General features: G+C 45.2%; 2 protein-coding genes across 2 annotated transcripts; one reads left to right on the forward strand and one right to left on the reverse strand.

The window, feature by feature from the left end:
• The first annotated feature begins 2,450 nt into the window (after positions 1–2,450).
• Positions 2,451–4,274, forward strand: LOC123121015 (tryptophan synthase alpha chain-like). Its single transcript, XM_044540963.1, has 7 exons — positions 2,451–2,693; positions 2,790–3,111; positions 3,373–3,449; positions 3,549–3,626; positions 3,737–3,814; positions 3,976–4,031; positions 4,136–4,274. The coding sequence occupies exons 1-7, from the start codon at positions 2,451–2,453 to the stop codon at positions 4,272–4,274; spliced, it is 993 nt and encodes a 330-aa protein (XP_044396898.1).
• Positions 4,275–7,394: 3,120 nt separating this feature from the next.
• On the reverse strand, positions 7,395–8,701 carry LOC123125766 (F-box protein At5g07610-like). The gene has a single exon (XM_044546225.1). It carries the CDS (start codon positions 8,632–8,634, stop codon positions 7,465–7,467), a length of 1,170 nt encoding a protein of 389 aa, XP_044402160.1. The 5' UTR covers positions 8,635–8,701; the 3' UTR covers positions 7,395–7,464.
• Between the last annotated feature and the right edge of the window lie 3,458 nt (positions 8,702–12,159).

Below are 12,159 nucleotides of genomic sequence, written 5' to 3' on the forward strand. Positions count from 1 at the left end.
ACCACAAAAGCCCCTCATGTTTGTCTCTGATTTGCCGGAGAATTCACGTTCGGACCATGCTGCGGACCGATAAAAAAACTATATTGAATGGTTTCCGCCGTCTGGACAGCGTGATCAAGACGCAGGCAAGAGGTTTGTGTGTCAGCGTTAAAGATGCGCTTATCACCGAATCGGTCGCCTCGTGCTCTACTGCATCAAAAGTCATCGCTTCTGCTGGAGTCAGAGGAAGACGAGGTCCGGCCGGAGCACGAGCGTCGGCCGAGAAGATCAGTCCTGATAGACTTCATCCTTTTATAACTTTCAAAGTTTCGAAAGCCGCCCTGCAGTAGTAAATCCGTTGGTTGATCTGGCATGTTCTCGATGATGCCATCGTGATGTCAGGATCACTCGCCTCCTTGCGATCCGATGTCAAAACTGCTCCATGCATGATATCCAGCGGCCGGTGCTCTTTCGAATGCCCGGCCGGATTCATTCATCGTGTGTGAATCGTCGGATTTTTGTCGTGTACAGAGCACTGACTCATCCGATGCAGCAAACCCACAGGCCACGTCGGGATATTGCAATTGCAACGGACGGTTGCGGCATATAATATTCCTTCTCTCTCTGCGGGGAATATAATATTCCTTCTCACGAATGATACGATGAACTATATTGTTCCTTCCCACGAAAGAGGCTTCCGAATGGACGCGGAATATCTTAGTCCTGAGCTCAAATGCTCCCGCAAAAGTTTATCATAAAATAACATTTGGGAAAATCTTTGCAAAAAAAAAGCAAAATCAATGCTTCAAAAATGCTACTCCACCTGTAAACTTTTATAAGATCTTTTAGATCACTAAAGTTACGAAAGCATTTTGGAGTAATGAATTTTATATTTTTGTTGTAACTTCCAGGAATGTCAATTCATGATGAAAATTTGCAGGCAATCAAAACATTTGTCAAAGTTTGCAGCAAAAAAATCAGATTTTTTTGAATTTTTTTTCAACTTTTTCTTCCGATTTTACTGTTCATCCGGAGCTCAAATGAGCTTAGGAGTAGAAGGGGACTTTCACTTCCGAACCCAGTATAAAGTGTAAATGACAGAATCAATACAAAAAATGGTGATACTATTCCTTCTCTAGGAAATGTGTTGCGAACTTACAATTCATGTATTGAAAGCAAATGAAAATGTCCATTTTGGTCTCTCAAATCATCGACTTGATCGGATTTGGCCTTTAATTGAAAAACTAGTAAAACTAGGCAAATTTAGTTTCTATCCTAACTTGAAGCGGTTACATTGATAACTTGTTGTGATTTTGAACACATATGACACATGGCAGCCAAATCATCTCCTCGGTCATTGTTTTAAACATTTGAAAGTTCAGGATATATATTATAGGTAGGCTATTTAGTTGACGCTCGCAGGGAGGGGATGGCAAATCGAATGTTTTTATGGCAATCTATATTAGATGACAACTTTAGGTTGCAAGCATGGCAAATCCTGACAAAAATGTACCAAGACGCATTTATCATGCTTGTCAACTAAACTTGCCATCCTCGGCCAACTTAAATTGCCATGCAAATTGTATGCAATTGCCATACTTCCAAACTGCCATTTGCTGGTTAAGAGGGTCTTAAATTATTGGTTTTAAAGTTTGAGGTACCAAATATGTATGAGCCGACAAATTAAGCGCTGCTAAACATCAGTTACCTGAACTTATCTATTCGATCAGCACACGTATATCACCAGCCCAGAGGGGGGTCTCCGTGGCTAGCCGAGGTGTCACCATCGGGTGCGAGCCAGGAGATCATCGGAGACGGGGATGCCACAACATCGCCGGTGACGGAGAGGCATGAGGTTCTTCGCAAGTTTGAGTCCGGGTGTCATTGGTGCCGGAGTTGGTGGTCAGCTTTAGAGGGAAGACCGGGGCAGCGACAACAGGGCGAAGGCGGAGGTACCGCCGGAGTCGCAGGTGGTTGGCCGGTAGGGCAGATCAAATAAGAAAGGAGGAAAAAGATGGCGCGCGGGAGGAGGAAAAAGATGGCTCCGTTGGATTTCAATCTAAAGGCTAAGAAAATCGAATGATGCTAAAAAACACAGTTGCACTGCAAGTATGTGGCCCCTAAATTAAGTGACCAAAATGTAGTGTACGTACTAGGCTTCAGCCCAGCACGTTCCTGTGCCCGCGTGCGGTGGCGGCGCACGGTGAAGATCGAATCAACCCACGATTAGTTAGTTTATAACTACTACGTACTAATTATTACTGCTAGCTTCCTCTGTTTCTCCTCCCTGCGTAGAGCCGCCGCCGGCTGCTGCTTCTGCTACACATAAACGAACGCACGCACGCCAGCACTTGAGTCATCTCGCGCGGAAAAGTTGAAGTGTTCTCTGCTGCTCCTCTATTTTAGCCCTGCCCGCAGAGCGACCTTGGCTGAGTTGCGTGCGCGCGTGCGTGCCGTCCGTCGCTGTTTGCATGGCCTTCGCGCTCAAGGCGTCCCTCTTCGTGTCCTCCTCGGCTCTGCCGTTGAACCACCCCATGCGTCGTGGCCAGGCCGCGGTGGCGGTGCCCACGCCCGGTAGGCCCGTGGTCGGAGCGGTCGCCGTGGCGGCGGTGACCGCGCCCGCTCCTGCTGGGAGGTGCGCGTCGCTATCCGCGGCCGGCGAGCGCGGCCTGTCGGTGGCAGAGGCCATGTCTCGCGTCAGGGCGAATGGCAAAGTAAGTGCGCCGAGTGTACTAAGCTCAGTTCGCAGCATGCATGCACGTAAAAGATCGATGCTAATCGACTAAGGCTTTACTGTTGCGCGCGCGCAGACGGCGTTCATCCCGTACATCACCGCCGGCGATCCCGACCTTGCAACGACAGCGGAGGCGCTCAGGCTCCTCGACAGCCTAGGCGCCGACGTCATCGAGCTCGGCCTGCCCTTCTCTGACCCCTCTGCCGACGGGCCAGTGATACAGGCATCCGCTGCCCGTGCGTTGGCCGCTGGCGCAACCACCGACGCCGTGATGTCGATGCTGAAGGAGGTGACGCCGGAGCTGTCCTGCCCCGTGGTCATCTTCTCTTACTTCAACCCCATTGTGCGCCGTGGGACGGGATGTTTCGCCGCGGCTGCCGAAGAAGCCGGTGTCAAAGGTAATTAACTGAGTTATTAGCAAACCGAAACTGCTGTGTGGACGACAATAGCCGGACGAACTGCGCACGATGGAGTATTTAACGGTGTAGGTTCACTTTGAATCGACGCATGGACGGGTTGATGTGCTTCATCGTGCGGAGATCGTCCACAACCGTCGTGTGTGTAGCAGCACTCTTAGCAAACTATAAATATTTTATCCGACGTTGACAATCAACACAACAGATTTGCTAATTCGCACTTGTTACATGCATGAACTCCAGGCATTATCATTCCCGACCTTCCATACGAGGAGATGCATGCTTTCAGGAAAAAAGCCATCAAGAACAATCTAGAGCTGGTACGTGCATGCCCTCATTAAACATTAACGCAATGTTAACAGAACTCAGGATTAAGCCAGTCCTTAAACAAGTTATGGGTTTTCAATAAATGATTGTAGATCCTCCTTACAACGCCAGCTACACCATCAGAGAGGATGAAAGAAATCACAAAAGCTTCAGAAGGGTTTGTTTACCTTGTAAGTTGCACAGCACACATGCGTACAATCCTAGCTAGCTTCTTATTACAATTTTGGCTTTGTGGTCAAGATCTCATGATGTTAAACCCATAATAAATAACATTATGCAGGTAAGTGTTGTTGGAGTTACAGGAGCCAGGGCGACCATAAACCCACGTGTCAAGGATCTTCTTCAGGAGATTAGACAGGTTTATAGAAAAAAAATATTACCATTGATTCTTTTCTCTTAACCAGTAAAGAAATGGGGTTTGCCTCCTTTTCCAAAAAAAAAAAACAGTAAAGAAATAAATTTCCCACCTTGTTATGTTCAAAGTATCATCTGTCAAATATCTTTCGTAATTGCTCGCAGGTCACAAACAAAGCAGTAGCGGTTGGCTTTGGCATATCAACCCCGGAACATGTTAGCCAGGTAGATAACACATCGAGAAATTCACCAAAAAATTGTGATCTTGATTCAAAAATCTCAATAAGATTATTACATCGCTGACCTCCACTTATGAATAATGGACACAAATTGCCGAGTGGGGTTCAGATGGAGTGATCATTGGTAGTGCAATGGTGAAACAGTTGGGTGAAGCAAATTCTCCAAGAGAAGGATTAAAAAGACTAGACGTATATGCCAAGAGTTTGAAGAATGCACTCCCATGATATGGAATTAACATGGTTAATTATTTAGGGTGGCAAGCCAGCATGGTGGTCAAAATTTAAATTAGTAGAAGGGTAGAAGGTATTTGCAATTTTTGTGTCGCAAAAAGAGACTAGTGTTTATCTTTATAGTTAGTGTTTGCATATGCTTTTGTTCCTTTGTTGTGTTAACTTGGGAGTGTTAATATCAAGTGAGTGAAATAATTACATTGTCAACCTCCACTCATTGCTGGACATAGATTACAAAGTGGGATGTAGATGGAGTGGTCAATGGTAGTGTAATGGTTAAACAGTTAGGGTGAAGTGGCTTCTCCAAGAGAAAGGTTGAAGAGGCTAGAAGACTTTGCGGAGCCTCAGGGATGCACTATAATGATATGTAATAGCATAGTTCATTTCCTAGATCACCATGATATGTGGAAATAAAGGCAGTGAATTGTTCTTAGTTTGTGGTCAAGTATGAAAGGGTAGAAGCAACATAGTTACCTGTTGTTTTTGTATGACAAGAAAACCAACAGGCAACATGTCGATTACCTGATCACGGCACACGACACCACCTACCACCTGCGCTACTACCCTGACGCTGCTTCCTCATCGTACGACTACTAACCAGGAGCCGCACCCTATTAGAAGAACACGAGCAAGATAACTTTGTCAGGGATAATGGTATCATCGCCTCCTCCCAAGCACAACTTAGAAGGGACTTTTTTCATTGATAGAGGTGATCCACCTACCCAAAAAATCAACGGCGAGTTTTGGGAAGAGATGCATCCACACTCCCTGCAAGGTGAAGTGCATCTCCACACTCCTCCAGAAGATATTGCCACACATGTGGTGAATACTCCAGACTCATTGTTTGGGACAACTGCAATGGGGGTGGAAGACAAAGAACAACATTGTTCGCCTTTTAAATGGCTTCACAAAGTCCAAGGGCCTCCACCCCCTCCCATGGCAAGCATTCTTGAAGAAAATACCTCCACCATAGTCCATGAAGAGAATGAGATTGCGGCTGCATCAGCTGATGAATAAATTCCACATGCTTCTGAAGCAAATGAGCAGACCACTGAAAATGTCAATGTAAATAAGAATGCACTGGGCAATGCCTCTGTTATTGAAGAATCTGCACAAGAGGCTAGGGATGATGAATAAACTGCCAATCCAACTCAAAGGTCATGGCCCTGACTCAAGATGCATGAATCCAACAAACCAGACCGTGAACTGACTGTCTTCAATAGGCCAATTGTGAACCCTGTGTCGTGTCTGCCTCATCTTCGTGGTCCTGTATACAATTCCCTTTGTCAATCGGTATGTTACTTGCCCGAGATTCGATCGTCGGTATCCCAATACCTTGTTCAATCTCGTTACCGGCAAGTCTCTTTACTCGTACCGTAATGCATGATCCCGTGTCTAACTCCTTAGTCACATTGAGCTCATTATGATGATGCATTACCGAGTGGGCCCAGAGATACCTCTCCGTCACACGGAGTAACAAATCCCAGTCTCGATCCGTGCCAACTCAACAGACACTTTCGGAGATACCCGTAGTGTACCTTTATAGTCACCCAGTTACGTTGTGACGTTTGGCACACCCAAAGCACTCCTACGGTATCCGGGAGTTGCACGATCTCATGGTCTAAGGAAAAAGATACTTGACATTGGAAAAGCTCTAGCAAACGAACTACACGATCTTTGAGCTATGCTTAGGATTGGGTCTTGTCCATCACATCATTCTCCTAATGATGTGATCCCGTTATCAATGACATCCAATGTCCATAATCAGGAAACCATGACTATCTGTTGATCAACGAGCTAGTCAACTAGAGGCTTACTAGGGACACGTTGTGGTCTATGTATTCACACATGTATTACGATTTCCGGATAACACAATTATAGCATGAACAATAGACAATTATCATGAACAAAGAAATATAATAATAACCATTTATTATTGCCTCTAGGGCATATTTCCAACAGCGTCTGCCTCATCTTCGTGGTCCTGGCTGAAAAGGGCCTTACTGGTTCAACGAGCGAAGAGTTGCTCATACTCTGTGGTTTTCCAGGTCTGATTACAATCCACATTATGCCCCGCAAATCACTTTAGATCGCTTCTGGAACCATCATCAGTGCCAATACTATTCATGTGTGTTAATCAGTACAGAGTTTTTGCTCATCGTCATATCTTCACTGGTGCTCATTGCCTGAATTCATTGAGGCCTCCATATTATCTTTTGCGTCACATGTAGCTTCCTCCTACTTATAATGCATCCAAGTTCCTATAATGTAATAACTATGCTATAACCTGATCTATGTTTATAGGCTCTGCTGACATTCATGATTCCACACGTACCTCACCTACCATAAATTGCTAACATCGATCTCACCTGCTAACATAAACAAAATTCATATACATGAGCCAAAACAAGTAACAAACATGCCAACCCAATGTACAGAGCCAACAACGTAACCAAAACAAGCCACCCTCTGCTTCCTTTGCTAGAGCCGAACTTTAAGCTGAGCAAGAGGTGCAATTTCTGGCTTTTGTTGCCCGAGTCGAGCTCTGCAGTAACCACCTGCACGACAGAGAGGTGCAGGACCTCCGCCACAAGCACTTGGGCCCGCTGTCGTGCTCTGCGACGAGGAGGCGGGAGGAGGAAGAGAGCGTGATGTGGAGGCGGCTCTGGCCACACAACGGGAGTCGACAGTAGTGGTGGTGGCGCTGATTGAAGGGGAGGGGACCAGAAGGGCGCACAGGATGGTTGCTCTTGTGGGGAAAAGGATGGGAATGGCCGGAGTGAAGGAAAAAAAAGAGAAGAGAAACAAAAGAAAATAAGTGGCAACCGACGAATTAGTGGTCCCATATGAAAGTACTACCTATGTAACTTTTTATAACATGTTTTTAGTGTTGCATTTTAGTAGATTTGATCTGGTAGTGTAAAAACATTTTAGAAAGAAGAATAGTGTTGCTTTGTTGTTAATTAACTGCAATATCTACCCGCATAAGAGGTAGATAAGTGCACATAAGCACAGATAAAAAAACTAGCACAACGTCATAAAATGTTAGCCAAGTCCCAGCTGGTTGGATTCAAGACCTAACAACAAAAATATCATAAAAGGGTTACACGCCATCCTGTTCATAAAAAAGATACATGACATTCTGTTGGCAAAAAAACAAATACACACTATGCAATTAAGATTTCTACTGCCCATCAGCCAGTGAACCTGAGAACAAGGGAACATATGAAAGATAAGGACTCTTCCAGTCATGTGCAAAATCACTTATAGAATGCACAGTCCTAGAATCCATGTCGTATGACATTAGTTTCGTCGCTGATCTGCATGTCGAGTAGAATCTCGTAAGTAGTATAAATATCAGATTGCATTCTGGGTGGATGATAATATCATAGTCCTGCTCATAAGATGAATCCTCTGCTCCAAACAATTGCAAATGGCTGAGATTGTGCTTCAAGGTCCAATTTTCAGTACTAGAATCTTCAAGAGCCCACATTGATAGTTCAGAATCACTAGAAATTACAACATACAATTGTCCCTGTGATACATAAACTTCACGAGCAATACAAGAATCATGTAAGGTAGGAATATGAATGACCCTACAATTTCCCTCCAAGTCGACGGCTACAACCTTATCTTCATAGGAAGATAAATATAGCACCCCTCTGAAAAATGCGCTACTGGAATATTTATTTATATCAATTGGACATTTCCAATCGCTCCGATGTGTCCAGGCTCCAGCTTCTGAGGAGTAGATCCCCAATGGCTTGACGTGTGTATCATTATCATCCGTCGGTGCAAACTCAAGTACACGGAAGTGAGAGGAGACGACCGGGTCGAACCCAAGGCGAGCGACGCGCAGCTCGCGGGACCGGTCGGTGCCAGGCACGGCAATCCATGTCTTAGTGGCCGGATTGCACACCACGTAGTCCGTTGTCCCGTGATAATCGGTCTGCTGTCGTCGGCAAAGCAGGAGGCCATTGCAGCAGTCCAACATGTCAATGTGAATGTCACAGAGTCTGTATTTGGGCAGGAACTTGAGGGCGGGGTCGATGCCGCGGCACCACTTCTTCCCTGTTAGGCTTTTGTAATGACGGTTCATAGTTCTGCAACACAGATGCCCGGTTCTGTAGAAGAAGCCGGCGAGGGTCGACCGAGGCAGCTTCTTGCGGTGGTCAGGGTTGGAGACGACGTCGCGCCATCGCCTGCAGACGCACTTGCAGCAACGGGTGGATTTGAAGGGCACGCGCGAGATGATCTCGACGAGGAGATCGTCGGAGAGCCGGGAGAACGTACGGGCTACTCTCCGTGTCCCTCTTCCTCTTCTTCTTCTTGGATACCCGGGATTCCATTCCATCGCCGGCGAAACTACAGATCGACCGGTGCCACGCGAAGTGCGAACGGCCAGCTAGGGTTTGTGTGCGCGGCGGCGATGCGGGCGGGGGTGGAGCTGGAAAGACGAGGGTGCAGGCCTATATGTGGGCCGTACGAGTCGATGGAAACGCGAAGTAGTTTTCCGTACGAGGCTGTATCCTTGAAGAGATCCACACGATCAGCTTCATCGTGCTCTCGTGTGCGCGCGCGTTGTGTTTCCAGCCGTCTGGCTGTTTGTTCACGTCTGTGTACTGATTGCTGGTCGTGGACTAATTCATCCATGGTCTTAGCTAGCTACCTAGCTACAGAGGATGATGAATCCGTCAGCTGTACGTGAGCTACCTTCACCAAAGGCACCGGCACATGCACCAGCAGCTGATCGATCAGGACGTCGTGTACATGCGTGTTGCCGTTGTTCAAAACATCTGCTAGCAGCAATCCACGAGCAAAACTTAGCTTTGATTTCTTCTCGTTGTCGTCCGACGTACTTGATCGCGTGAGGAATCTGCGAAAGGAGGAAATGCGCGTACTACCAAACTTGATCTATGAATTCACTAGAATTTTAATTAGACCACCATACCCTTTCATGTCAAGGGGTATTTTTAGGCCTTTCATGTTGTGTTCGGTGCTCAAACTCTAAAGAGTATGCCACGCAGACGTCAATGCCAGATGAAAAATATTTAGCACCACCCAACTGTGGAAGAATTGGACATCGATTGGAGATTGGGCCTACGCACAGAAACTACTATATATCAACCACAGTTACCCCACTACCAGCGTCTCGTTCGTGGCCCACTGTCAGTTCTTCACACGAGCGAGAGCGCTTAGCTTATTGCCTCGTTGGATTTGGCATTGGTGCAAGTAGGTGCTCCGGTTTCTAGAATTGTATTTATGACACCGGCTCGGTAATTAATGGAGAGGACCGATGCCAAAATGAAGCAAAAGTGAATTTAACACTGGTTTTAGCCAACATAGTGTAGGACCTTAGTTTTCATCATTGACCTAGATAGTGTAGAATTCGCAGACAGGCATAAATGCGCGTCACACATAGTGTAGAATCTGCGGATAGGCAGAAACGCGTGTACCAAACTTGATCAGTGAAATTCACTAGAATTTAATTAGACCATCGTTACCCTTTCATCTGAAGGGGTATCTTTTAGGTCTTCCACTCTGTGTTCGGTGCCCAAACTCTGAAAAGCATGCCACGCAGATGTCAATGCCAGATGAAAATATTTAAAAGTCGATTGGAGATTCCCCCCCCCCCCCCACCCCCCACACACACACATAAACTAGTATATATCGGCAACAGTTACCCTACTTCCACTGTCTCGTTCGTGGCTCACTGCTGCTTCTTTGCACGAGGGGTGTGTGCTTAGTTTATTGCCTCTTGTATTTGGCATGGAAGTAAGTATGTGCTTCGGTGCATAATTTTTTTTATGGCACCGACTCATTACCACTAGTAGAAAAAGGGGCTTCCGTTCGGGCCTGGCCAGCCCATTAGTCCCGGTTCTTATACGAACCGGGACCAACGGGTGCATTCGTCCCGGTTCGTGAGCCCAGGTGGCCGGCCGGGGTCTCGCGGGCTTTTGTCCCGGTTCGTCTGGACCCATTTGTCCCGGTTCTAGGAACGAACCGGGACCAATGGGCCTCGCTCCTGGCCCATAACCATTGGTCCCGGTTCCAGCCACGAACCGGGACAAATGATTTGCCTATATATAGCCCATCGCCAGCGAGCAGAGCACTCCACCCTGTTCTGTTTTTTGCTGGCCGGCGAGGGGAGGGCATTTGGGTGCTCTAGCTCACCTCCTATGCACATGAGGTGTTCGATGAAATGTCCGAGCCACACTAGTTAATATTTCTTCTCTCGAAACTCGACCTCCGAGTTCCATTTTCCCCGAGATTTTTCTAGGTTTAGCGGTCCGTCACGTCCCGTCTCTGTCTTCACCGCCGTCGATCGCCCGCGCCGATCTCGTCGCCGGCACCACCGTGGTGAGCCACTTGTTCTTATCTTCTTTCTGAAAGAAAAAAAAATTCTTACTTGAGATACATACTTGTCTAATTTTCTTACTTTTATTATTCCTTGTTATTATATAGTGCGATGGTTCTGGTATCCGCCCCCGTCGGCCCTCGTCCTGTCTATGATTCGGATGTGGTATATATTATCTTTTTATAACTATTTGGTTCATTTCTTGTTTATGACAATTATACCGACCAACGTGACATAGATTTTATTTATGTAGGAGGTGGTTGAACCGGAAATTCCAACCGACCCTATTGTCGAAAGGTTAAATTTAGTCGAAGAAGAAAACAATTACTTGAAGGAAAAAATAAAAAAATTAAGGAGGAGAAGATGATATTGGAGTTGCATGTTGCGGATGTCGTCGATGATCACAAGATCAAGATGGATGCAATGCGGTTGAAGATTAGAAAGATTAGAAAATATGCCATTCATACCGAGGCTTGGTATCATTATGCCGTTGGATCAATTGTTACTTTATTTGTGATTATGATCGCATTTGGTGTTGCATTGAAAGGTTTTACATAGTTTCAATGTATGGTTTAACTAGATGCTCTGGAGAGCTATATGTTGTTCAATTTGAACTATGTACGTACTTTGGTTTTAATGTGATGATGAACTACTATTAATTTGGTCACTTATCTATCCATGTTCATTTGTAGTGCTTTTCAATTTCAGGGTCTTATAGCTGAAAAAAATCAGTAAATGCATGAAAAATAATAAATGAAGTCAAAAAGGGTTGAAAATTGATGATGTGGCTTTGAATGGTGCATTTTGAACATAGAAAATCTATGGAGTTCAAATAAGTTCAAAAAAATTGAAATCCTTTTGTAACAGACGAGTTTTCGTATGAAACACTGATACCTCGAAAGAGATTGTCCGTTTTGTACACGAAGTGCATCCAGTTTTTGCCGTAAGCCTCTCTACTTTCTTGCACATGCTATGTGGGTGAAATGATGATACCATGCCAACTTTTAACCATTTCAGAGTTCATTTGTAGTGCTTTTCAATTTCAGGGTCTTATAGCTGAAAAAAATCAGTAAATGCATGAAAAATAACAAATGAAGTCAGAAAGGGTTGAAAATTGATGATGTGGCTTTGAATGGTGCATTTTGAACATAGAAAAACTATGGAGTTCAAATAAGTTCAAAAAAATGAAATCCTTTTGTAACAGACGAGTTTACGTATGAAACCCTGATACTTCGAAAGAGATTGTCCGTTTTATACACGAAGTGCATCCAGTTTTTGCCGTAAGCCTCTCTACTTTCTTGCACATGCTATGTGGGTGAAATGATGATACCATGCCAACTTTTAACCTTTTCAGAGTTCATTTGAAATGCATTTCAATTTCAGGGTCTTATAGCTGAAAAAAATCAGTAAATGCATGAAAAATAACAAATGAAGTTAGAAAGGGTTGAAAATTGATGATGTGGCTTTGAATGGTGCATTTTGAACATAGAAAAACTATGGAGTTCAAATAAGTCCAAAAAA

Source organism: Triticum aestivum, chromosome 5D, assembly GCF_018294505.1.
Source record: "Triticum aestivum cultivar Chinese Spring chromosome 5D, IWGSC CS RefSeq v2.1, whole genome shotgun sequence".
Lineage (NCBI taxonomy): Eukaryota > Viridiplantae > Streptophyta > Magnoliopsida > Poales > Poaceae > Triticum > Triticum aestivum.

Excerpts from the sequence above, each read along its gene's own strand:
- LOC123121015 (XM_044540963.1), top strand. The coding sequence starts at position 2,451 with ATGGCCTTCGCGCTCAAGGCGTCCCTCTTCGTGTCCTCCTCGGCTCTG. Across the intron at positions 3,112-3,372 it reads CGAAGAAGCCGGTGTCAAAG|GCATTATCATTCCCGACCTT; the intron begins GTAATTAACTGA and ends CATGAACTCCAG. Across the intron at positions 4,032-4,135 it reads TCAACCCCGGAACATGTTAG|ACAAATTGCCGAGTGGGGTT; the intron begins CCAGGTAGATAA and ends TGAATAATGGAC.
- LOC123125766 (XM_044546225.1), bottom strand. The coding sequence starts at position 8,634 with ATGGAATGGAATCCCGGGTATCCAAGAAGAAGAAGAGGAAGAGGGACA.